Genomic DNA, 27,250 nt, shown 5'->3' with positions numbered 1-27,250 from the left:
CTCACATTATCTTCACTGTCTCAGAATTCCTCAGACCCTTCTGAGAAGCAGCATTGGATATAGGGACATCACACTCCATTGAAGAGTCAACCATCATGAACCTTACCTGAAGGCAACATTTTCTGTGTCCGGCATTAGTTTTGCTTCGGTGTGTGCAAAAGCAGGTACTGCAGCTTAGGCATGTGTTGAATCCAGATCAGTGGTAGGTCAGGCGAGGAGTCTGCCTTATTAAAAATGGAGGGGGGGTTTATATTTCCTGCATACACTCCAAATATGAAACATGGTTCTAAACTCAAAGCTCTTTATCTTCCCTGAGGCGAATGTTAATAGTATAACATTTGATGTTTAAGATTTAGGACACGTATTGTGGGAAGGTGTAGCCGGATCCTCGTATGTGACCTGTGCCTCACTGAGGTGATATGACCGTGCTCTTGGTAAATGGGTGCAGCACACTCACCGGTTCTACCATTTCAAAATCAGTGATATTTTAGTGTATTTATTTTACACTTAGTGCGGTGGCGCAGTGGGTTGGACCACAGTCCTGCTCTCCGGTGGGTCTGGGGTTCGAGTCCCGCTTGGGGTGCCTTGCGACGGACTGGCGTCCCGTCCTGGGTGTGTCCCCTCCCCCTCCAGCCTTACGTCCTGAGTTGCCGGGTTAGGCTCCGGTTCCCCGTGACCCCGTATGGGACAAGCGGTTCTGAAAATGTGTGTGTGTATTTTACACTTATTCATTTGGCAGATGCTTTTCGCCAAAGCTCAGTGTAACAAATACATTTCACAACAGAAGGCTAAGATACATACAAATGGTTATTGAAGCACAGCCTATTTGTTTGATACAGCCCAGGCCAGAGTGTACGTATTTCAGTAGCTACCTGTATTAGAGACATACAGAAAATGGGTGGATTAATAAGTAGCAGGCACTATCTTACAGAAGTTTCAGGAGTTCAGGAGGGAAATGGAGAAAAATATGAGTTTTAAGACACTTCTTGAATCAGCAGTTCTGAGAAACAGCGACAGTTCATTGTACCATGTTGGAGCCAAGTCTGGGAACTGTTGGGCTTTAGATTTCGGGCTTTTTGTGATTGCAATGACCAGTCAGCCAGAGATAGAGGAGCAAAGCATTCTTGCTAGGATGTAGGAAAGGATCAGGTCCTCTAGGTAACAACATGATAGTCATTTGACTCTCCTGTAGGTCATAACCAGAGTCTTGAGCTTGCAGTGGGCAACTACAGGAAGCCAGTTAAGAGGAGAAACATAGGAAGGCTTTGGTAGGTCAAACACAACTCATTGCACAGTATTCTGTAGTAGCTGAAGAGGCTTTATAGTAGGTGTCAGAGTTCAAAAGACCAGAAAGGAGGGCATTGCAGTAGTCAAGACAAGATATGCCTAGACCAAGACCAGGACCTGGGCAGAGCGTGGTGAGACATACTGGTGAATTTAGCAGGTGATGAAGGGGATATGTCTACAAGAGTGGGTTACAGATGAAATATACTGGGAGAAGCAAACAGTAGGATCAATTGTTACTCCCAGACTTTTGAGTACTGGTGAGGATGAGATAAGTCGCTTGCCCAGTGAGATAGAGGGTTCTTGACAGGGTGAAGGACTAGCAGGGAGGTAGAGAATTTCAGTCTTGTAGAGGCCGAGATGCAGGTGGTGATCACTTATCCATGTAGATATGTCAGAGAGACATTCTGCAATCTGTATCTGTGCTGCTTGGGGGAAAGGACAGGAATAGCTGTGTTCTGTATGCATAGCAGTGATGAGACAAGCCAAAAGATGTAATGACCTAGCCAGGGTTGAGGTGCAGAGGAAGCCACACCAAAATTGCTGGTAAGAGCTATCTGACATGCAGAATTCAAATCATTTTACTGATAGTCCTTTGATACTAAGCCATTGTAGCAGGCTATGAAGGATGCAGTGGTTCACTGTGTCAGATGCAGCAGAGAGGTCAAGAATAATGAGATCCAAAGAAAGGGAAGAATAAAGAAAATCGGAGACTAAAGAGAAGGCAGTATCCGTTGAGTTGATGATGTTAAATCCAGACATTAACAGTATAATTCTGGGCAAGGAATGTAGACAGTGGATTGTAAACAGCATGCTTAGGGGTTTTTGGAACGGAAGGTATATGGCCGAAAGGTGTAATAGGAGAGGTGATGATAGGGTAAAAGGAGATGAACAACTGATATGAAACATAACAAAAAGTAACAGAGGGGACCGGTAAGCTACAGTACCTACTGAAGACACGGTCAAGATGGTTGCCGTTCATGTGAGTGGCTATGGACTGAAGTATTGATTGACTGTATGTAAAAAAAGTTTGGCCTAATTTGATGGTTTCTCATAGGTAGACACCTTTGTCTTTGCACCCTAAGTTTTCACACCATCAGGCTCCTGCTAGTGCTGCCACTACATGTAACCTTCTGCAGTTAGTCTTGTGAATGCCATTGAAATGTGTGTGTTTTCATATCTCACACCCCCCGAGCCTTTGTGTAATGTTCACACCATCACCATGGTCATGTTGTGCTGTGTTTTTCATTTGCATCTTTGCTAATTTTATGGGTGTGTGTGTGCTGGATGTGTAACTACAGAAAAGATAGATGTGAACTGCACCCATGGAAGTTCAAAGTGTTGTGTTAGCTGCAACAGTTACCTCACCAGGCTGCTAGGGTCTGCAGGCACTCAAGATGTTCTCCACTGACAGCCGTTGTCTGAGATCATATCAGCCTGGCATTTGCCTTTATTTAATACAGCAACTCTGGAGTTAATGCTTGGTAGCTTAGTGTTAGCATAAGAGCCCTGACACTCCTGACCATATTAGCGTAACATTAGCATAACAGAGTGGTGGCCTGGTCTCACAGACTGCTGTGTTTAGGTGGTAGGCTATCGCACTTCTACTTGGAGGCAGGGCTGCTGCTGCTGGGGCACAGCAATGGTAGGTAGGATGTACTCCACCCAGGCATGTCTTTCGTTCACCCCTCGACTGATGCAACAGTTAAAGAAAGGAGGAAACAGCTCCTGCACTAGGGTGTGGGTTATGCAGAGGGTTTAACATAATATTCATGTTACTGTTGAGTAGGAAAGGTTGAAGCTACAGCTCCTCACATTTTTTGCTTTGGCTGTGACAGAGAAGAAGCATGGGGCGCTGTACTGATGTCTAGACTCACTGCCATGTATGCGCTGTGGGCTTGCTGGCTCAGCCCTGAAGATTGACCCCATCTATCCCTAACAGGGCTGCTCTTCACCCATTGTGGTGAAGTTTGCCGACACGCAGAAGGACAAGGAGCAGCGGCGCCTGCAGCAGCAGCTAGCCCAGCAGATGCAGCAGCTCAACAGTGCCACCACCTGGGGGAACCTGGCAGGCTTGGGCAACCTGACCCCACAGTACCTGGCAGTAAGAGCCCCCACTCACTGTTAGTGCAGTCCAGCCACAACCGCTCATTGTCTTCCTTTGATCCCCTCCTTTTTTTATTGCTCTTGTTCACTGTACATATTGAAACAATGGTAGAAAGGTGTTACCCTGCTGAACTCCCTGGTTCTAGAACAAGAATGTCATGCTGTAGATTTATTTATTTAGCAGACACTTTTCTCCAAAGCGACTTCCAATGAACTCTATGTAGTGTTATCAGCCCATACACCTTATTCACCAAGGTGACTTACACTGCTAGATACACTACTTACAATAGGTGGAACATACTCTGTCACTTACACACTACGGGTGAACCTGAACAGCATGCCTTTGGACTGTGGGAGGGAAACCAGAGCACCTGGAGGAAACCCATGCAGACATGGAGAGAACATGTAAACTCCACACAGACTGAGCAGAGATCAAACCCATGTCCTCTCATACCACCTAGGCGCTACTCGCTGTGCCACTGTTCCACCCGTAGTTTGACATAACCCATAAACTATGACACCAGCAGCTCTGGCACAGAAGCATTAGTACTCTGGTGCCATGCCCCTGTTTTCTGTTCTTTTGTTCTTTGTCCATATTTTTTGGTCTTGAGGTTTTGGGTCCCTGTTTTAGTTCTCATGTTCTGTACCCCTGTTTTAGTCCTGAAACACTGTGATATTGAGGTAACATGTCCTCATTTAGTCACACTGCATTCCATCATTGTTTTTAACCCAAGGAATCATTTCACCGTTTTAGATATGTCTCTGTTGTACCATGGCCTTGGTTTACTCCCAGTGACTCTGTAGTATGGTACCATGTGTCTGTGTAGTGCAGCCAGAGAGGCTCTTAGTTTGTCTGATGGCCACCGGGGAAACTTAATATAGGCTCCAGTGAGCTTGTGTTCTGTCAGAATTTGCAGAAGTATATAGAGATAGAATTATTTAGTGGCTTTGTGTATTTCTATTTACATTTATTCATTTAGCTGGCACTTTTATCCAATGCATCCTAGCACAGAGTAAACAAAAGTGCTTACATAATAATTAAAACTAATTTTGAATAACTGAAAAAACCTCCTCTCCATAAATCCTTCTTCAATGTTGGTTTTTGCTCGAGTCATGCCATAAACACAAGCAACCTCTTCCATCTTGCTATTGGTGAACAACACACAGGATCACCTGGCAGCATGTATAAACCCTGCAGAAGCAAGCCGAATTAAGACGATCCCACGCTCCTGAAATATTTGGTCCTGCTTTACTGACAACTAATAGCTGGACACAAACAGGTCTCCTTCATTCTGAAACAGACAGACTTTTTAGGATGTAGAACAAAGACGATACATTTTAAGAAGCAAATAACGGGAAGGTGTTTGTTTCTTTAAGAATTTATACCACAGACTTTGTTAACACGAGGAGTAAGTGTACTAACTTCCACATTTACCTAAAGCACAAGTTTTGAATGAATGAAAGAATCTTTATTAATTCCAGAGGGAAACTGCAAAGATTTCAAGGAACACTGATTCAACAAAAACGAGAAATTATGGCACTTTCTTCTCTTCACCATGTGTAAGTCATGATGAACATGGTGTAGAACTTGTGGTAGGGGTTGAGTTTCTTCATCTGTCTCTGCTCTCCCTTCTCTTTCTAGTTGCTCCAGCAGGCCACCACCTCCAGTAACCTGGGCGCCTTTAGCGGGATTCAACAAATGGCAGGTAAGCCCCAGATCTCACCCGGTCACAGCCAAGGTACAACCGACCATTTCACCAGTAAAGCTTATGCCTCACCTACTGCACTGCAAACGTTTCTGCGTTCAAGCCTCACTGTTACCAGGATCATCGCTGTTGATTTTACCAGCGGTTACCTCATTCTGTCCGACGCTGCTGCTTTGTGTTAGTGACTCGGTGTCTTCCACAGTAAAAGCCCCCTGGGATGCCAGGAAAACATGCAGCAGCCTGCTGTTGTGGAGCTGTCAGCTCTTAATTACTCACTTTAGCTGCATGTCACTCAGGACAGAAGAAAGTGTTTGTAGCAATCAGGCGCCACTAATTGTCAGTGCTGAAGATGGAAAAACGACAAAGCACTGCAGGAAAAGACTGTGCCTGTTTTCTACCTGTTTATTATTCCTGAGCCATCCAGCATTTTCCTTTCATTCGTTCCAAAGCTGTGAATATCTAGCGATTTCTCACAGCTGTGTTCCACTTTACTTGTTCATGTGTCACTTGGTTTCTGCTGCTGAGGACTTTTGGGCCTTTGATTGCATTTGGCTTCCAGCTGTTAGGTGGTGAGCCAGTGAGGCGGGGCATGTAAATTGGGTGCCCCAAAATCAAAGGTGCATCCAGTGGTAACATAGCCAGGTGGACATGCAACCCTGGGACATGGACACCCGCTGGGGTCAGTCTCACTGCGGTCACGTGTATAGGCGCAGCCAGGGGGCAGGATAGCAGGGCTGTGATCACCCTTCCACCTCACCTATACCTGAGGAATCATGCACAGGGAAGATGCCTCATATAATGCCCTTTAAGCCTTAAGGGTTGGAACAAGACAGACAAGAGCAGCACCATGGACGCACCAACTTCTTGACGCTCCGGTCTTCATTTCTAACTTGCTGCACAATTCCTGTTTCATGGGAAGAGGATCGTATGAGTTGAATCTGTCTAGTAATCAACGCGCTGAAAAAGTCATTTGATGTGATTTAAATAATGCTCATCAGCTTAGCAGTAGCATGAAAGCTTTCTCTCACCAATATGAAAGGTGGTTAGACAAGTCTCCACCCAGAATGCCATTCATTGCTCATTACTAGGCAGGGCTGCTATTGTGATGACTGGAATCGCAGGAGTTGAGTGTCTTGGCAACCAGCTCTGACTGGCAGGACGTCTCAGCAATGGACATCTGCTGCCACTCGGCCACGCGAACGTCCTGCTGGGTTGAGGAGAACGCTCCGTGGCTGTCCCTCTCCATCTGTCCCAGCTCTCGAAGCTGAGCCCCCCACCTGCTACAACATTCCTCTTGCAGCAGAGGCTTCACCCACTCGTACACAGAGACACTCATTATTTTGTGTCTGCATGCCATTTTTCATGTGACATAAGACTGAGGCTGTGTTCTCCCATTACATTTTTCAAGCTTCTATGGGATGAAGCAGCAAAGCTGTTGAAATGGGTTTTTTTTTTTTTTTTTGAGGACTGAGGACTTTTGGACCTTGTGAAACAAAGTTCCAGCATGTGTACTCAGACTTTTGACTGGTACTGTATATTAATATCTTTATTTCACTCTTTTAACTTCTATTGAAAACATCTCTTGTGGCGATCAGGCTCAGCTGCTGCAGAGACACCATGGACTGTTGTCCTTCTCTTAGCATCAGTATTCCTGCAGACTCTGTGTTGCCCCACAGCCGGACTGAAGAGCATCCCTCAGTGGACTCCCAGCACCTGAGCTCTCTACCTCTCTACTCTGGGCTTTCAGCTGCTGACCCACTGACCACCCTGCCCTGTGATCGGCTAAGGTACTCCCCATTTGACCAGTGCCTCTGGTTCCCCCCGGTAGGTATGAACGCACTGCAGCTGCAGAACCTTGCCACACTGGCAGCAGCCGCTGCTGCCGCCCAGGGTACAACCAGCCCCTCCAGTGCCAACCCTCTTCCTACCAGTGGGGGTGCCTTGGGGGCACTAGCCAGCCCAGGTAAACCCCTCCACAGATGGAGCTGTATGTCCCTGCATTGATTCCCTGTCGTCCCCACATAGAAAACCATGCCTCTCTATTGGTGTCTCCCTTTCTCTGTGTCTGTCTCTCTAGACTTGTCCTCCATTGATCCCTAATTGTAATGACTCTTTGACTTTCTGTGGTTTTAACCTCTTTTATTTTGTCAACGATTAATTGTTGGTCTTCAGCATGATGCTCCATTGTCTGATATCTCTGTATGTAGCTGTTCTGTGCTCTGTGACTCGAAAAAGCTGTCTAGTGTCACTCATCTAATCTGTAAATCAATGAATGCAGTATGTGACTTGTCTGTTTTTATTGCATTGTTGCTCTTACATGTTAGGGTGAGCAAGCGAACTGGATAAGGACATGGGCTGGGTAATACATCTCAATAGATCATATCCATTGGTACAAATATTTTATAAATGAGACCAGCGCTTTTAAAGTAGAGGTCGTCCTTGACTTACGATGGCCATCCCATCTGCTGTACAATAACCTGGGCCGACCGCACTGCCGCAAGACACCCGTATCTGTTCCTGAATCAGTTTTTCTGCTGGCAGCAGTACTTTTTTTTCTCAAAAATGGTTCCTTATTTACAGAAGGCTGTTTGTGATTGGGGGGTGCGGTGGTGCAGTGGGTTGGACCAGGTCCTGCTCTCCAGTGGGTCTGGGGTTCGTGTCCCGCTTGGGGTGCCTTGCGACGGACTGGCGTCCCGTCCTGGGTATGTCCCCTCCCCCTCCAGCCTTGCGCCCTGTGTTGCCGGGTTAGGCTCCGGTTCCCCATGACCCCGTATGGGACAAGCGGTTCTGAAAATGTGTGTGTGTGTGTGTGTTTGTGATTGTATTCAAGTTAATTTTTTTACAATGGCTAGCAAACGAAAATGTGAGTGTACTGGTGATGCCAAAACAGTGAAAGAAAACAGTTCGAAATGAATTTGAGAATGATAGTGCTGCGTGAAAATATAGATAAAAACCTGCACTGTGTTTATACCATTATTCTATGGTGGGTAGGTAGGTAGACAGATAAAAAGATAGATAGACAGACAGAAACTTTATTGATCCCAGGGAGAAATTCAGCAATATTACTGTTATGTTAACATGAATAATATGTGAAATGGTGAAAAAATATACCAGAAGACTGCTAGTAGCATAGTAGTTACAGTAGCTGCCTTTGGGAAGGTTGCAGCTTTGAATCCCCCTCCAGCTGTAGTACCCTTGAGCAAGGTACTTTCCCTATAATTGTTCCAGTAAAATTACCCAGCTGTATAAATGGGTAAATAATTGAAGGTAGCTTAACATTGTAAGTCACTTTGGAGAGAAATGTATACAAGGAAGCCCTGTTACGCAACATCACATTCATACATATTAATTGTTTATACAATATATCCTTATGGTTTATATAACGCAGTATAATGGGGTTTGCGACTTCCAGTGAGGTTGTCAGAATGGAGTGGAGGACCAACTGTATTCATTGTGTCTGCTGTGTGATTCCGGTTCTGATGGACTTGTGAGCAGTCTGCCAGTGTCATCACTGTCACCTTCACGTCAAACTGTCTGCCGCTCCTGCAGCTCCCACAAGTAACTCGGACAGTTCTGCTGCATCTCTGTCTTCTCCCTCAGCAGCTGGCACAACAGCCAGCTCCAGTGCTGGGGCAGCCATGAACTCGCTGACCTCTCTAGGCACCCTGCAGGGACTCGCTGGCGCCACCGTCGGGCTCAACAACATTAATGCACTAGCAGGTAGTGTCAGCAGTGAGTATTCACCCTCCATCGGCTGTTCCACCCTCCCGCCATACTCACATTCTTTACATGCCAACCCGCAGTCAAGGTTGTTGCCCTGGGCATCAGCTGACCATCAGCAAGGAGGAACACACTCTCCGCTTGCATCCTTCTCCAGAACATACTGTTCAACAGTTATCAGATGGCTTGATGTTGGGTGCCAAGCTCATTGCATTGTCCCAACATGGTGGAAGGACAGAGCTTTTAAAGTTTAATTCAGCTCAAATCATTAGTTTCTAATGTTAGCACGTCACCTGCTTAATTGGACGTAAAAGGTCACAGCTGCAGTTGTTGGTAAATAATTGAGCTGCTATTCCAAGTCCGACTATCCTCATTTTTCCCCGACCTTCCCAAGCCACCTTTTCTACGGTGCATGTGGACCTCAGGCAATATATTCACACTAACACTGGCAACCCTTGTATCCTGGACGTGTTCATAATTGTCCATAGGGACTGAGACACGGTTGTCCTTGTGGGTGGGCCTGTCGGTGTGGAGTCAGTGTCTGGTGTGTGCAGCACGCCTGTCTGCACTGGGCAAACTGACATTAGCGGTGTTCACCAGGTTGCCAGATGTTTTTTAGGTGGCTGTGATGCCACTGTGAGTGCAGTGAAGCTTAAGGTCAGTGTGCTGATCCCAGGGGGATGTCTTCCTGCCATGGTTCGTGCTCATCACCCTGCTTCTTCATCATCAGCCTGCAGGAGCCCCCTTCATTCTCCTTATCAAGTTTTGTGTGTGTGTGTTTGTGTTTTTTCTGCCGTTACATCCTTGTGTGTCCTCCTGTGTTTGTGTGCAATAGGACCAGGTGTGAAGCGCTGCTGAATAAGTGCAATCTTCTTTCTTTATTGTTGGGTTTTATGTAAAGTTGCTCAAATGCTCTCAGGTATGGCAGCCTTGAACGGGGGGCTGGGGGCCGCGGGACTGGCCAACGGCTCGGCCGGCTCCATGGACGCCCTGAGCCAGGCCTACTCAGGGATCCAGCAGTATGCTGCCGCTGCCCTGCCCACACTATACAGCCAGTCCCTGCTTCAACAGCAAGGTGCCGCTGGCAGCCAGAAGGAGGGTGAGTCACCAACCGGGGCATGTGGGGGTATAGCACACAGCGGCATAAAGTTACCTTCTGGTTGGTAGGTTTTACTGACCTTAGTCACTTATGTCTTTTTGCCCCACCTACTGCTTCCCCAACTCTCATCTAGGGCCAGAAGGGGCCAACCTCTTCATCTACCACCTGCCCCAAGAGTTTGGAGACCAGGACCTCCTGCAGATGTTCATGCCTTTTGGAAATGTGGTCTCTGCCAAAGTCTTTATCGACAAACAGACCAATCTGAGCAAGTGCTTTGGTATGTTTGCTCTGTGCGATCATACACAGCAATCAGCATTATCAGTACATCTTGCCTAGCCATGTCTCTGAAGGTCCTGTCGCTTTAGACTGTCTCTTTGATGCCCCCTTCATGTCAACCTGTCTCTCCGCAGGCCCCATCTCACTCACCAGTGTCTTTGGTTGGGCCCCCTTGCTCTCTTCTTGCTACCCTGACGTTCTGACTGTCCCCATCTTTCTCCCCAGGCTTCGTCAGTTATGACAATCCGGTGTCCGCGCAGGCAGCCATCCAGGCCATGAACGGCTTTCAAATTGGGATGAAGCGGCTGAAGGTGCAGCTGAAGCGCTCCAAGAATGACAGCAAACCATACTGATCTTAGCACTAGGGCCCTTAGCGCTCCCATGTTAGCACTGCTAGGGTAAGTTCCCCATGAGCCACAGCCGCCTCCCTGGGACCTTGGGCGGGGGGAGGAGGTGGTCCTTCGCCACCAGATGGAGACACTGTCTTCTCTTTATTCTTCAGCTGTTATTAGCCTGTTACTACTATTGTTTTAATTCCCCCAAACGCTTCCATTCCCAGCCTAGGTTTTTCACACTTTTCAGTGGATGAACAGATGTTCTGTAGCTTTTTGGTTGTGTAAACACCTTTTTTAATCAACTATTTATTACTTTTCATGTTTTGTTACATATAAAAAGAATAATGCAGTATTCTGTTAATGAACCTGAGAACTGATGGAGATGTGTTTTAGAAGTTATTATACAGAGACTTTCGCACCTTGACCTCTGTGCCCTGGTGCCAGAGTAGTACCGCTGCTGCTCTGACCCCATCTACCTTTTACTGGCAACAGGGAGCAAGGGGTTAATGCTGTTCTCATCTATCCTGTCATCACCGGCAGCAGAGTCCCATGTAGTTCATTAAGTTAGGAATGTTTTATTTAGCAAATTAGACTATTCATTACTAGATCAGATCACATTGGTCTTTATTTAAACGAGATTACATGTAGTACATTTTAAACAACTTAAAATCTCTCTGACGCTAAAGAAAACATTATTGGCAGGTGGGCTCAAATACTGTCTCTTGAAAGATAAAATTCAAGTGCAGAAAGCCACAGGCCTGTAAATTTTGTTTGTAAAGAAAAAAAACAGTTCTATTTTTATACAAAATTTTTACTGCCTCAGAAACCAGATTTAATTTATTACCTGCTGTTAATTTATTGGGTACCTAAAGAGCAGATGTCACTGGCGTAGAAGCATGTGAAGTAGTCTTCTGGAATCCAGTCTTGTGCCAAGAAAACACGAGTCCCCCCGTTTGGTTCCTCTTGCAATGAGTTCTGTCCTCTTCCTCTCTTGCCCTGTGTCTGTCTCTTTCTGTCCATGCATCCCTTTCTCCCTGCACCGCTCCCCTGCTCCTGCCCTCCCATAAACAGTGGTTCTTTTCACATGTGGTTCTATTCCCACTCTGTCTTCTACTGGTTATACATGTCTTGTCTGCAAAACCTGGAATAGTTCCTCCCAAAATGAGATCCATACCCTTCGGTCCCCTGCTGGAGACCTGCAACCGATGGATTTCATTGGGTGCTGTGAGTGTGTATGTGCGTGGGTGTCCTTGTCTTGGACTGTGTGCGCTCACGTGTCGTTTTGCTCCTGTTGACGTTGTTTTGCCGGGCGTCTTGGTATGTTGGAAAGAAATGCAAATGGTGTAGTGATGGTAGCCTGGCGAGAGCCTGGCATTTGCATTATTCTGTTGCTCATGCCCGGGGCGGTGGTGCCTCCTGTGTAACTCTCTCCTCTCCCGTTTTCTCCCCTAGAACATCTCCATGCCTGTTAGTTCATCGTTTGCCTAGCATGTCTCCGTGCCTTCAAAACCCCAACGTCTCATCGTCCAGTCATTGTTTCTGATGTCTTTCTGAGCTCACCTGATCATAACCTGATCTTCTCCTACTGATCTTTGAACCTAGCTTGACTTTTTTTTGGATTTTTTTTGTTTTGTTTGTTTTTTTTTGCATGACCTCATTTTGAGCCTTTGAATATTGGAAAGGGGTGGGAAGTTTTGAATTCAGTGTGAAAGCTTCGCTGCCTTTGTACAAGAGACTGAAACAAAATCAGACACATCGAGGTAGAAAAACAAAACCTGAGGCCTAATGTTTCTTTCTCCTTCTCACCATTATGGGTTAATTTTTCTTCCTAATTTCTTGAGCGTAAACTTGAAAGTATAATACAGGAATTGTCATCTGGCCAAGCTGCTGACACCTGTAGCAATATGGGGTCCAGAGTGGGTTGTGCCACATCTCCAAGGTATATAGACTACTTCCAAACAGTTTTCTCTCAAAGCTCTCTAACGGTTTTTACACTTTTCAGCCAGTATAAAGCTTTTGATAAGGCCATTTGAAATGGCTTCCTTTCTCATTCAAATCTATTGACAAAAACCACATTTTCTAGTGTAGTTTCAAGTTTTAAAAATTAATAACAATAATAAAAAAATTGCCCTTTTTCGGGGGGAAATGCTACCTACTTGTGTCACCTTTTGCTGAACTGATTCACAGTTAGACAATCCGTGGTTAAATGCACATGAAATTGCTTATATTTTATACTGTTTAAATGTTTAGAGAAGAGAACACAAGTATAACCCATGTTAACGTCGGTGCTTTTTGTAGCTTAAGTTGTGGTATCATCACAAGTCCAAGGGTCTTAATTGTTTTATGTTTTTAAGGACAAGACTAAAATCAGTTTACTTGAACAATAGATGAAGGCTTTCATATTATTGTTATTATTAGTATTATTATTATTGATTTCTTTTCTACAAGTCTCTATTCACAGCATTTGCTGTTTGATGATTAGCTATATAAAAATTCCAAAAATATAGTGTCAGCTTGTGAAGACTTGATGTCATTTTTTTCTTTCTATTGTGGGAAACAATTTGTGGATGTGTTTTGTTGTTCAGCAAAATGTGATTTTTTTTTTTTCTTTCCTCTCCTCACTTTTTGTCATCTTCTTACAAAGACAAGAGACGACATCAGTGCAGTTCAGTGCCAAACTGCAGGGCCTGTCTGCCCTGGGGCTTCATTGTACTTTGTGTGAACTTATTTGATAACATGGGTATTTTATTACTTACATGTTTTGTATGGATCCCTCATATTTAAAGATATAGATTTAAAAAAAGTTTACCTTGCTATTCTGTAGTCTTGTTGCCTGGAACTGTTAATATTTTTTTGTAAATTTGTAAAAAGTGCCCATGTGTCTTGTGCACGCACACACACGGACACACACACACTCCTATGCTATAAACGCAAAGCTCACAACTCCATGTTTATTCACATGTGTACGTAGATTCCCTGCAAGGTGAGACCCCCCTCCTACAGGCAAACTCCTCTCATTGACTTTTGCACTTACAGCCTTTTCATGAGCCTCTGCAAGCATGCAGGCATGCACACTCTAAAGGGGACAGTAACCCCCTGAGCCTTTGCACACATATAGCGAGCCTTCCCATGAGCCCCTGTGTGTGCATAACAACACAACACAACACAACACAACACCACAGCCTCACGTCCTTACTTCCCACAGGTGTTTGTCAGTAGCCCTCATCTTGGCCTTAGCTTGTATTCATCTGAAGAAAGGGTGTGTTCAGGTGTGAATGCCTCTGCTCCATAGCAGCCAGGCTGGGCCAAGGCTGCACACTGGCACCTGCCACCTGGACAAGGAGGTCAAAGGAGCTGATCCCTTCAGGATGATCGTACAAGGGAGCTGCGCTGTACCCTCATGCTCTTTGTGCTGAAATGGAATTCTGCAAACTTCTGCATGTAATGCAGATTTAGGGTTGATCTAAAATAACCATTGTGTAAAAATGTTCCATTCAGTCACTTACTGTCATTAACTGCTTCTCCAAGTCTGGGTCATGGTCCAGAGACTGTCCCAGAAGCACAAGGTACAAGGCTAAGTAGGACACACCCTGGCCTTTCATATTGCAGAAAGGGTTTCATTACTTGGGAAATGTTTAACTTCATTTTAATTGTAGTCATCTTCCATTTATTACTCTCTTGAAGAGGTGCTTTCAAGGTAACAGGGAAAGAAGGGCTGGAATGAGAAAAGCTAGCAAGGCATCTGCACATCATCCAACCTGCTTTCTGAGCTCTGAGTTAAATTAGAATTATATTATAATTGTGCATGATAGCATGATGATAAAGGTAAACAAACTCAGCTGTCACCCTAAAAAAAGGGCAATTTGTTAGGACAATGGCCCAGTCCAGAAAACCTTGGATTACAAGGGTTCGTGTCCCAGCTGTTGCCCTTGCAAACCACCATGTCACTGTTGATTTCTGTAGAAAGTGATCTGCCTGGAGCAGAGAGCAGCCTTTCCTCTCACATCATGCCAGCTGCAGAGACTTGCAGTGAAAAAAGCCAAAATTGTATCTGTATCGTATTAGTCTGATGGCTTAATTACAGCAATTCCATGGGACAAATGTGGCCTTAAACAAAATTCAGTTTAGACTTTGGCCATACATCACATCCCTGTTGTTTCAGTACAACTTATTGTGTAACGAGCACCTACATGACCGATTGGTATAATTTTGCACTGAAAAAGTGCACCAATGCCTTTTTTGCTCCTTCTGTTAAACACACTGACACTTAGAAAGCATCCCAAGTTATCCACCAATTCTTGAGCCAGTCACAGCAGTCCTCCTCCTTCACACATGAGTTCGCACATTTGTTCCTCTGCTTCAAGGCTTCTTCAGAGCTGGAAAACAGAGCTTCCAAAGTACAGAGCAGAGCCCTTCCCACAGCGCAGCCCCTTTACTTAGAGCCACTTCCTTCCACACTTTATGGGGCCTTCGTGTCGAGCACTTTGTGAGGAACGTTCACAAGCACAACGTATGTGGGTTTGGCAAGTCTCCGGGGGTCTCACCTCTAGGGGCGTCAGCACTGAGCTTGTTTCTTAAAATCTCCTGTTTTCTGTGCTTTTTTTCTTCATCATCTTAAGTGCTATTTGACAAGGATAACACAATTAAAAATAGTTTCTTATTTTGCATTTTTAGCTCAATATGTCAGATTTTAGGACAAAAAAAGTATGTGTTTATGCTTGTGTGCCGTAAGAACTTTTTGTCCGTGGTTTAATTTTGGTTTGATCCTTGAGAATTCGAATAGTTTTCAGTATTGTCTTGAGAAAAGCCAAAGTCAATGCATTGAGTGGAATCTGTCATTGTGGTTTATGTTTAATACTCCAGATTTTGTCATTGGATGGCATTTTAAAAATACATCGGAAGAAGGATTTCCTATTTCTACAACAGATTGTACTTATGCATTTTGTACTAGTGGAATTTTTTATACAGAGATTAAAGAAAAAAAAATACAAAAACAAAAGAAAGTTGTCTGGCCTTGTTGTGTGGCCAGGACTTGAGTGGTTCTCCGTCTGATTTCTATTGGCACCAAGGAACCTGGTTTTCATAACGATTTTATAGAGTACTTTGGCTTCATTTCCTTCACATCCTCTTTCAGTTCCTTCTGTCAGTGTAAAGAAGAGGCAGGCAGTGCTTTATTTTGGCTCTTGCGTAATTATGGGAATTTGTCAGTACAAAAGCGGTAAGTTTCAATTCGTTCTCTGTTGTGTCATTAAAAAAATAGACAATTAGGGTTATAGGCGTATCTATAGTCACCTTAAATGGATAAATGTATCAGTTTAACAATGAAAATCTAATTACGCTTTTTTTTGGCTTATAGCTGTTTATATTTCTCCGGTTTCTCTGTCCTTTGCTGTGAATTTAACTGTGTAGCTGGAACAGTCAGACTTATTTTTGTAAACGTATGTTCTTGTGTGATGCAGTTTTTTTGCTTCTGTCTCCAATATTAAACCATTTTTCCTAACACTCGTCTCTCTCTGTGTGTTGTGTGTACTGGTGCCCGTCTCACGCTGTAGCCCTGATTGTCTGCCCACTTCCGTCTTCTCTCCACCTGTCCAGTTTGTTTGGTTCTGTTTTGTATACTGTACAACCCCCCCATTGTAGCACGGGAACATTGCGCATCCATAAGAGTACACTATTTATATTTAATTAATTCACTCTTACAGGGAAAGTGGGCTTTGTGACATGACTGTAACACTACAAATGGATGTTGCATAGCATCCATCGTTCACCATTACTGCACTCATTTTTGCTGTTCAGGAACAGTAATTCCTCGAATAACATCCTCCGCCAGTGAAGTGCTGTGAAACTGAGCTGGAGCCTCATTGGTTTTGTACATCACATGGCGTTCCGCTTACTGACAGCGACTGGCTTACATGTGCGCATAGGAAGACGCTGTTTCCTGATGAACAAAAGGAGGGTGGTGGCCATGTCTGGTTTCCTCTTCCAGAGTAAATGGTGTTCTGCTGAACTGCATTGGAGCACCATTTGTGATGTATCTGTCCCATCATGCCTCATGTCTGTCTGCCGTGCACCTGTTTCAACTGCATCCCTAACAAAGAGAGTACACAACACAAGAAGTCCTGATTACCTCCACTGACACAGGATGTCGTGCCTGGTTGGCTATTGACACTGGAAAATACCTGATTAAAAGCTGACTGTTCTGTCAAATTGTGCTAATTTGTGATCTGAAGACCATGTATTGGTTTTAATATTCACTCCTTTTTCTGAATGACAATGGTAGGGACAGGGTGGCTGTGTACAAAGTGAAAAGGAATTTTTCTCCACCGCAACACAGATGTGTACTGCTGAGTAAAAGTGAAGACTTACAAAGCCTTCCTGGGTGCTGGAAATGTAGCTGTCATCATTGTAAGGTGCAGACAAGTACAGGCTGAAAACAGTGTGTGTGTTCGCTGATCAAATGCACAAGGATTAGTCGTAGGAAAAAATGCTGTGAAAATGAAATTTTCATTGTCTCCAAAGAATGTGTAAACATACAAGAATAAGATATAATTTGACTCCACTAAAAGTTATGTTTATGAAAAAATATAATTGCTTACAGGAAAATGTATAAAAATCAGTATACATAGTACAATTTGGTGTGTCATAGTCATAAGGTCATAAGCGTATCTATAGCAACCTTAAGTGGATAAATGTATCAGTTTAATAAGAAAAATTTAATTATGCTTTTTTGCTTACCCTATTTCACTGTCGTACACATTCTGTCTTTGAAATGTCTGGGGTGCATCTGGAGATATCGTGAGTCACCCAGGACTGATGTAGCTCACTGGATACCTCAGTGGCATGTTGTGGATTCAGAAGCTTTTTTCACCATGGAGTATCATTTTTGATGTTTATTTCCTGAAAGTAAATACAACGTTGTCAATTAATAAATAAATTATTCAGAGGTCACTGCATAATGCTGAAGCTTTGCAAGTTAAAGGCTCATAAAATGTGGCCACAGTGTACTTGGCTGCCATCTACTGCCAATTTTAAATTTCTGCATATTCACAAAAGACAAAATACAGATTTTTTTTTTTTTTTTGCAGATGGGGCCCTCAACAAAAAAACCCAATTTTTTAACAATGACTTTTTCAGGAGGGGTCCCTTTTATGTGTCTTTGAAAATTTAACAAATCACATAACACATGCATAAAAATGTAAGATCTTCATGATTTGTATACCAAATTTGAATTTATACATTTTCTCACTTCTATACACCGAGCGGTAATTTTGAAATCGTCACATTACTTCAAAAAAGAGGTTGTTAAGCACTGTGAGCTGCCTTCTTTTTCCTCACTTGATGTAAAATGTGGGTAAAGAATTTAGTTCCATTTTGCTCTGACTCGAGTGAAGGACTTACTGTCCAAGAGTGGTAGGTCTCTCTGCTGAGGGGGTCTGCCCCACCACTGCTGGGATGTGTAAGGAGGATTAGCACAGTCAAACACATCAGCCACCTTCCTACCATACTGAGAAGTTTCAGGTCAGTAGATCTGGAAATGTGGCACCTGCCAAAAATGTCAACTGTTAAGTGCGAAAAAGTTGTTTCTCCCATACATCCAGCTGTGCTAACTCACAGCAGTAAATAAACTTGTAGAGCTGCACGTGAGTGTCTGTTATTCCACTTTTGGATCAAATCACACATTTGAACGTTAAATGTGACATTTATTTCAGTTCTTTTAGTGTTGCACTTCTCCCCAGGTAGGGCATAGGCCACTAACAATAGTTTGCCAAACATTTCTATCCTGTGCCAAAATTCATCCATCACTTGTCCAGTGTAGGGTTACAGTGATCTGAAGCCTACCCCAGAAACATAGGGCATGAGGCAGAGTACATCCTAGATGGGGTTCCAGTCCAGCGCAGGCATGACATTTATGCATCTAAAGTTTAATTCAGGTCCATGGTGGATCCCGCATGATGTACCCCTCATTAACCCGCACACACACTGTCTGAAACCACTTGTCCTGAACAAGGTCACGGCAAACTGGAGCCTAACCCAGCATCACAGGGCGCAAGGCTGGAGGGGGGAGGGGACACACCCAGAACAGGACACCAGTCCATCGCAAGGCGCCCCAAGCAGGACTCAAACCCCAGACCCACCAGAGAGCAGGCCCTGGCCAAACTCGTTGCGCCACCACACCCCCTGCTTCTGTCATTAACAATAATTCCCTAAATATATACACAAGTGAAATGGGTCCTGAGTATAATATGTAAAACTATTAATAAAATCTGGTCAGATTCAGCTGCAGTCTACTGTGCTCAACTTGTTCCTGGAGAACTTGTGGGGTAAGGAACATGCAGTCAAGGGCAAATAAAAAGTACACACAAAACTCACAAGCACATTACCTCTTAAAAAAAACAAAGAAACACAGATGACACGAGAAAGGACTACGTGCAAGAGGGATGACAGCTTCAGCATCCCCGTCCCATCCAACAAGCTTTGGGTTGTGTCAACTGGACCGAAGCTGTAACACGCACCGTTATATGTACATTTTACATTATATCTGCTCGCTCAATACATTCTGTACAAATTTGCCATGAAAAAGGTTTCTCTTCTTGGCAATCACAGCATCTGCTACTGTAGAGCTTGTTGAGACCAGGGACACTTCAAGGTTGCCAGTTTCCCTAAAGTTGACTTTTTCGTTTGGACCATTTGTCTTCTCAAAACTGCCCTTGAAACATGTCAGATGTACGCAAACGTTTGTATGTCTTTTGACATCACATTCCTTAAGAACTGAAAGTGCTAGACCGCAAACCAAATTTGTCCACCTCGCTTGAAATTGGCCTGCTTGGCAGAAGAAGGTCTTCTTTCTTGATTCAGGTAAATATAAACATTGACAAAGTTTACCTGTTTGTTAGAATTTAGCAGTCATGCAGTAAGAGTAATGAATAAAGGTAAACTTCCTTACGTTTCAGTTACTAATGTTAATTATTAAAATAACTACGTCCATTTGATGGGATTTGGTGATTTTTGGGGCTCGCACACGTTAAGATTTTTCCCACTGAAACTAATGATGGCGATTACGAGAATTCACATTCATGAAAGGTTTTCAGGCGCGAGAGGGAACTGTGCAGCGAGCACTCGTCAAAGTATAGAAGCGTTGACTCAATTCGTGCCATTAGATTAATGGAGTGTGACGCTCCCACTCAACACCAAGCAGGAATTCCGGTTACAGAAACTTTTTTGCCGCAGCCGTTTCTCTGCTCCATGGCCACAGGGATGAGGCCAGCTGGTGGCGCAGTTCTACCTGGCTTCACGCTGACTGCAGCAGCGTAGTGCTACCTGGCCTCGCGCTGACTACGGGCTGCATCACCCTACTACAGTGATTTGCACGAGTGCGGCACTGCGCGGGAGAGCGCCCATTTCCTGCTATGGAACAACTGGACACCCGCGCCACTCGTTTCATCGGGATCGCGTTCTCAGCGACACGCACAGGAGGAACGCGGGAGCCATAGTAGAAGGTAACTCGCGCTTTTATGGGCGCTCCTTAGCGGGTTGAATGGGTTCTGTCAGTCTCGTGAGTCACAGGGCGGACTGAGCCGCTCGCGCTAGCCAGCTCAACCGGCTGCCTCGCGTGCGACCGCTGCCATATTTTCGTTAGTCGCCGATGCGAGTACGCTCGTGGCCTTCAGACTATCTTGCTTAGTTCGCGTTGGCGTCAAGCGTTACATGGCTGTTAAAATGTATTTCAACGTTATTCCAAACTTTATCCTGACTTGTTTTCACTGCGGCCTAGCACACAAACCCGTATGAACGCCACGGGACGGCTCATTGAGCGACTTGATTGGCTATTGCGTAAGGTTTCACGGGTTGTCATTGGTTGTATTGTGCTTTCATTCACTTGACGTACTCTGGGGGTGGGGTTAGTGTTAGGTTTGTAGCGACTGCAGTAAAGGCTTTAAATTAAGAAGTTTAGCTGAATTGTACAGAGTCCGTATTCGCGTCTGTTAGTGATATATCCCCCTCCCCCCCCCCCCGCCCCCCACGGACACCAGCATTATGCCTGGTATTTCCCTTAATTAAACGCGATCAGTGATCTAAAGAATTACTTGAGTTCCGCTCCAAACCAATCCACCAGGTTGAGGCTAAATCGGCTTAACGCGCTTGTCTTAAGAATGTCCCCGAATACTTACTAGTAACTAGTTCATCCACTGTGGAGATCTGCATGGCACTGTTTTGACTCAGTCCAACACATTTGTAACAATGGATATCTGATGCACAGTCCCACATATTGTAGCTATCTATTGTGATGATCTTTTCTAACACTTTATAACAATGGAGATCTGATGTATAGCTTTGTGTTTCAGTCTGGCACTGTAACATGGGCATTCAATATATGGCTTTGTGATGTTTCATTGTAACCATCCACTGCAATGCTCCTCTATAGTTGTGATGATCCAGTCTAACACATTGTGACCAAGTTGATCTTATACTGATCTTATATGGAAGAGCTGAGAGCAGCATAGCATATTCCTGATGTATTGAAACACTTAAGGGATATCAATGCTTGCTCCAAATTACAGCACATTTTCTGCATATTATGGTTATGGACTCTTTGATTAAGTGTTCAGTGCAAAATGAAATTATATTTAAACTAGTTCTATATTGTGCCCTATTGGATAGGTCAGAATGTTGAAAAAAGCCTGTTGGTTAAAACTCAAACAGCTGACTTTAAAATACCTGTACAAACTGAGTCATGTTTAAAATTGCCTTCTTTGAACAAAGGCATCAGCTAAATAAATATAATCATTTTTTTCAGATATCACAAATATGAAACCAAGAGTGCTGCCATGGAAGCATTTCTTTAAAAAAGAATTGCATGAAACACAGTGCTAAAAAAAGTGTATTGATTTCATAAGGATGCATCAGCACCACTTACAAATTCAATGACATAGTGGGTATTCACACAAGCTATTAGAACTGAGTTGTGTGTGTGCTGCTGAGCTGTTTAAGTGAGTGGGAGATACCATCATTACTGATGGTTTATGTCATCTAACCCCTGTCCATGTTAGAAGATGCTGTTCTGAATTTGTGCTGGCACACCTTGTCTCCTGTGTACCTTTCACTCAAAGCTCTAGTCTATGATTTAGGCTTTATGTAAAGATGAGTAATGACAGCACACTTAGTCATTGTTAGAGCTTTAGCTTCAGCAGGTTCCAGTGTATTGACATGGTTCAATAGGAAGAGAGGAGATCTTCTTTTGCCATGAAGATGAGGTGCAGGGGCAGACTTATGGCAGCTCAGGAAGACTTAAGGGGCAGATAGTAAGTGTGTTGGGGTGTGTGGACCAGGAAATGACCAGGTATGAGGTGGCAGTGAGTGGAATTTATTATTTGCATTAGAGCCCACGATTACGAAAGTCAGCAAAAAACCAGTTGAGCTCAGAGATCTATCCAAAAAACAAAAATCAGAAAAAAATACAGGCTTCCTCCATCTGCTGCATTTTCCTTAGTGGTTTTATCCATTGTATAATGTCTGGTGCATTTTACATCCCAATTTTGCTGTTTAAAGGGAATTTTTTTTTTGTGAACACTCTCCATCTGAGTGCTATTTGAAAAGTCTGGAGGGAGGAAGTGCGTGGGAGACATTACTGTCATTTCTGCTATGACACAATAGTTGTTTTTCTGTGAGGAGTTATTTAATATAAAATTGTTTAAATGAGAATAGGAATGGGGAACAGCAACCAAAAAGAGTTACCAAAAAATTATTGTTGATTTTGGGGGTGCGGTGGCGCAGTGGGTTGGACCAGGTCCTCCTCTCTGGTGGGTCTGGGGTTCGAGTCCCGCTTGGGGTGCCTTGTGGCGGACTGGCGTCCCGTCCCGGGTGTGTCCCCTCCCCCTCCGGCCTTACGCCCTGTGTTGCCGGGTAGGCTCCGGTTCCCCGTGACCCCGTATGGGACGAGCGGTTCTGAAAATGTGTGTGTGTGTGTGTGTGTGTGTGTATTGTTGATTTTGTACAAAACAGTCACGTGTGTATTTGCGATGAAAATGTAATGCAGTGTACATTGTTTGTAAGGGTATGTAATGTTACTTCATTAATCCCTGTTGCACACGCAAGTGTCACATATTCTTTCATTCAGTTCAAACCTCTTTGTCACACCTACATTCCAGCCTTTCTTTCATGACCCCCATCTGCGCTTTCAGTCGGGACACTTTGTTTCCTGAATCGAAATGAGTTTCTGTTTAGCAAGTTGTGCTCCCTAATTCCTTTATCATGTCCTGTCGAAATAATGTAATGAAAACACATATTGTTCTTGCTTTATTTCTTCTTTATTCAGTTACTGTTTAGATGTGTGAAAAGTGTCTTTTAGGAAGTCGTGTTTTTTTTTTTTTTTTTTTTTAGGGTGGTTAGGTACAGTTGTGCATCTGGGGTTGTTAGAACTGTATTGATTTTTTTTTTTTCCCCTCCCCAAGAGATGTAATGTAAATGCTTCTTTGTGTACAGTTTTATTTCCTTGTAGCATCCTGTTTTCATGGAACCAATTAGGAGTCTTAATCAAAGGAAGCCTCTGCTATAAAAAGCAAAAACAACGATCAGGTGTAAAACACAATAATAAATAACATCAACAGTAACAATCCTCAAAAGCAAAAACATCTTTTTTCCTTTCCAGTCCTCATTTTGAATGAGGTTGAACTGCCTGCACATGGCGCTTGTTTCTTCTTACTGAACCTTCTCCAGGCGCAGCCATCGGTGCAGGAGATACGTAGTGAAGTACAGGGACAGTAGGCAGTGTAACGTTACAGCCATCGCCTTGCAATTGAAAGTTCCTGCTTTGTGTCCGTGCTCCTGTAGTAAAATTGATCAAAGTACTGATTCTGAATTATTCCAGTAAAAATAACCCAGCTGTATAAATGGGTAAATCATTATACATTTACTAACTTAGCTGACGCAGTGTTACCCACCCGATTGCAGGTAGCTAATTTTTTTTTTTTTTTTAAGTGAAGCAATTCAGGGTTAGGTCTTTGCTCAGGAGCTGGCATTTGAACCTGCAACCTCTGAGATCAAAGGGAGCAGGTCTAATCACTATTCTGAGTGTTGCCCCGGTATTGTTTATAGATTACACAGCTAACATTTTCAGTTGCTTTGGGGAAAAGTATCATTAGCCAAATGACTAAACAGTAAAATACTACAGTAAAGACACACACACACAGAGTCTGAAACTGCTTATCCCGAGCGAGGTTGCGGCAAGCCAGAGCCTAACCTGGCAACACAGGGCGCAAGGCTGGAGGGGGAAGGGACACACCCCAGATGGGACGCCAGTCCGTTGCAAGGCACCCCAAGCAGGACTCAAACCCCAGACCCACTACGGAGCAGGACCTGGCCAAACCCGCTGCACCACCGTGCCCTGTTTATAGTACAGTACAGTAAAGTGTAATAATAAATAGTGGCTTCAGCTACCTGCTGCTCTAGTGCTCTACCCCCTTTTTGTGATTGTTAATGCCCTAGGCGATGAGGGTGAACCCAGCACTCTCCAGGATTTAAACCCATGTTGTGCTGGTGGGGTGCCCCCACTGTGTGTGGTGTGCTATTTCTATGGAGGACTGTGCCTATGTGCTCAGTGCTGAGCTGGACATAAGGGGCATGTAATCCCTAGTCCTCTCTGGGACACCCTTCAACGCAGCAGCTAACGATTAACTAAAGCCTTGTACATTTAGTGGTGCTCAGCAGCGCAGCGTTTTTAAAGGCTTAGCAAAGCCACCATGTAAATTCCCTGAATGCACTGTGAATTAAGTGTGCAGTGAGAAAGTGTCTCTGTAAAACAGCTGTTTTTTTTTAATTTCCATTTTATTATTTGTCTGGATGCTTGTTTATTCATCAGCACTGATTTTTTATTTTTTTTTCTTTTTTCTTTTTTTGGTGTTCATAAAAACAGTGATCTCCCTTCATCTGAACCATCAGTTTGCAGCTGCACAGCATTGTAATTTTGGCATTGTGCAGATTTTGTTCCCCCCCCCACCACCACCATCTGTAAGGAAATCCTTAAATTACAGTCATTCTTTCTATTCCTCAAGTACACCCTGCTTCACCATCAAATTACAGTGGTTCTTAGGAAGCATCAATTCGCTGTCGAATCACAGATATTTACTGCAGGCTCACGTGGCCTGAGGCCTGGTGGATCAAGCCTCTGAAAATAGCACTTGCCAAGACATACCAGCTTGACGTGGACGTTAGCTCCCTGATTATGGACCTCTACAACCTCTAGCTGCCTGTGAAGAACAGCAGCTCCAGCCTGTGTGGGACAGCTGGTAGTGTAGCGGTTTGAGTCCCTGCCTTTGGACCCAAAAGTCGCAGGTTTGAGTCTCACCTCCCGCTGTAGTACCCTTGAGCAAGGAACTCGCCCTAGAATTGCTCCAGTAAAATTTCCTAACTGTGTAAATAGGTGAATAATTGTAGGTAACTTAACATTGTAAGTAGCTTTGGAGAAAAGTCTCTGCTAAAAGAGTAAATGTTTGTGTTGCAGGTCATGACTGCCCCCAAGAGCAGGTTTGTGGAGAACAACCTCAGCTGTCTTAAACATCACCTGGGTGCTGGACTCCCACCATGAGTGAGTATCTGCATTTCCCTGTCTGCATCTGTCTTCATTTGATTTAGATTTGTTTCTGGATATGACTTTGAGACTGATTGGTGAAGGGGCGAGGTGTGAGTTATTTAGGGGTGGAGCCTGTAATGGGGGGGGGGGGGGGTAAGTCATAGTGATAGGTGGAATCTGATGATAGGTCAGCCATGGTAAGGGGAGGAGCCTGAGTAGGATGAATTGTGGGACTTCAGCACACTTCCCTGTAGTGGCTCATACCTGTTTAACATAAGCATGGATGAGGTGGCAAAAACAAACTAAAAACTCAGGGTTGTTGGAGATCCAAAACACTTAATCCAAAAGTGTCTTTAAAACCATATGACCAAAAATATGTTAAAATGAGAAATTCTTAATCTGTTCGCATTGTATTTGCTTAGACTGATATTTCAAGCTAAATTTGGCTTTTCCTCAAATGCTGTTCTATTTAATATACTATTTGGCACAGTAACCATTCCAAGTCCCTGGAAAAGTTGACGGGCTTGAGGAACATTGCAGAAGACTGTTCGTTAATGCTGAGCCTTTACCTGTCTCCATTCACCATGATGGCAGCAGCAGTGGGTGAAGCCCAGATCTGAGACAACTGTACTACTTGTCCACTCACTCAGTGTTCTGTCAGTTGCTGCCTTGCTTGTGTGCGTGTGTGCATGTGTGCGTGTGTTTTTTTTCCAAGTTTTATGAACATTGGTTTATGACAACAACATAGAAATAGTAACAGTGCACCACGAAATCGCAAACATGTCCACATACATGAAACACTGTCAAAAGGCTGCAGTATTTGATATTGTAGTTTCTTACAGGAGGGGGCATGGTGGGCTTGGCCGGTTCTCACTCTCTGGTGGATCTGGGGTTTGAGTCCTGCTCGGGGTGCCTTGCAATGGACTGGCGTCCTATCCTAGGTGTGTCCCCTCCCTCTCCAGCCTTGTGCCCTGTGTTACCAGGTTAGGCTCTGGTTTGCCATGACCCTGCTTGGGACAAGCGGTTTCAAACATTGTGTGTGTGTGTGTGTGTGTGTGTGTGTGTGTGAGTGAATAGTATTTTACAGGTTTGATCACATAGGACTATCTAATGCAGAAGTATGCATGGAGACCGAGTTTGTGCAAGAATTGTCCTGTAGATTAAATTTAATTTTTTTCCAGCAGAAGAAAATTACCACTTCCACATAGTGTTTACAGGTGTGCTCTTCAGGTGCAGCACAGTGGCACAGCTAAGAGCGCTGCTGCATCACATCACCTGGGTGGTACAAGAGGACGCAGGTTCGATCCCTGCTCAGTCTGTGTGGAGTTTGCATGTTCTCCCCATGTCTGTGTGGGGGTACTCTGGTTTCCTTCCACAGTGCAAAGACATGCTGTTCAGGTTCCCCCGTAGTGTGTGAGTGACAGAGAGTTTGTTCCGCTGATATATGGATGAGTGACCCATTGTAAGTAGTGTATGTAGCAGTGTAAGTCACCTTGGTGAATAAGGTGTGTAGGCTGGTAACACTACATAGAGTTCTTTGGAAGTCTCTTTGGAGAGAAATATCTGTTAAATGAATAACTGTAAATGTAATGTGTATAGAGGGGTGCGGTGGCGCAGTGGGTTGGACCACGGTCCTGCTCTCCGGTGGGTCTGGGGTTCGAGTCCCGCTTGGGGTGCCTTGCGACGGACTGGCGTCCCGTCCTGGGTGTGTCCCCTCCCCCTCCGGCCTTACGCCCTGTGTTGCCGGGTAGGCTCCGGTTCCCCGTGACCCCGTATGGGACAAGCGGTCCTGAAAATGTGTGTGTGTGTGTGTGTGTGTATAATGTGTATAGCTTAGCATTGAAGTACAGTTCCTTGTCTAGTGTGTAAGAGTAATCAGCCTACCTTCCTTAACATTGTCAGCAGAAGAATTTGGGTCTTGGTTTTACAAGAAAATACACACACACACACATTGTTTGAACCGCTTGTCCCATACGGGGTCATGGGGACCTGGAGCCTAACCCAGCAACACAAGGCGAAAGGCTGGAGGGGGAGGGGCCATACACAGGACGGGATGCCAGTCTGTCACAAGGCACCCCAAGCGGGATTCGAACCCCAGACCCACTGGAGAGCAGGACCCGGTCCAACCCACTATGCCACCGCACCCCCCTTACAAGAA

At 44.4% G+C, this 27,250-nt stretch overlaps 2 protein-coding genes across 12 annotated transcripts in view; both read left to right on the top strand.

Moving 5' to 3' along the window:
- LOC108931513 (CUGBP Elav-like family member 2) overlaps nucleotides 1-16,348 on the top strand; it is a 76,683-nt gene extending 60,335 nt beyond the window's left edge. For 5 of the 10 annotated variants that reach the window (XM_029248578.1, XM_029248562.1, XM_029248584.1 and 2 more), the window contains 7 exons: nucleotides 3,227-3,388; nucleotides 5,033-5,096; nucleotides 6,925-7,059; nucleotides 8,697-8,828; nucleotides 9,736-9,915; nucleotides 10,049-10,192; nucleotides 10,417-16,348. In XM_029248578.1, the coding sequence (XP_029104411.1) occupies nucleotides 3,227-3,388; nucleotides 5,033-5,096; nucleotides 6,925-7,059; nucleotides 8,697-8,828; nucleotides 9,736-9,915; nucleotides 10,049-10,192; nucleotides 10,417-10,544 (945 nt within the window). In that variant the 3' untranslated portion in view covers nucleotides 10,545-16,348. Of the gene's footprint in view, nucleotides 1-3,226; nucleotides 3,389-5,032; nucleotides 5,097-6,924; nucleotides 7,060-8,696; nucleotides 9,916-10,048; nucleotides 10,193-10,416 lie in introns of those variants that run through there. The other 5 variants (XM_029248563.1, XM_029248574.1, XM_029248564.1 and 2 more) reach the window with 5 other exon arrangements.
- A 3,196-nt stretch (nucleotides 16,349-19,544) lies between these two features.
- The window catches only part of LOC108931638 (USP6 N-terminal-like protein), a 34,205-nt gene continuing 26,499 nt past the window's right edge, over nucleotides 19,545-27,250 (top strand). Inside the window, exons 1-2 of one of the 2 annotated variants that reach the window (XM_018747560.2) lie at nucleotides 19,545-20,023; nucleotides 25,024-25,107. In XM_018747560.2, coding sequence (XP_018603076.1) covers nucleotides 25,104-25,107 — 4 coding nt within the window. In that variant the 5' untranslated portion in view covers nucleotides 19,545-20,023; nucleotides 25,024-25,103. Of the gene's footprint in view, nucleotides 20,024-25,023; nucleotides 25,108-26,022; nucleotides 26,034-27,250 lie in introns of those variants that run through there. The other variant, XM_018747562.2, reaches the window with a different exon arrangement.

Source organism: Scleropages formosus, chromosome 2 (assembly GCF_900964775.1).
Source record: "Scleropages formosus chromosome 2, fSclFor1.1, whole genome shotgun sequence".
In the NCBI taxonomy this organism is placed as follows: domain Eukaryota; kingdom Metazoa; phylum Chordata; class Actinopteri; order Osteoglossiformes; family Osteoglossidae; genus Scleropages; species Scleropages formosus.
This window is presented reverse-complemented; position numbering and strand designations above follow the sequence as displayed.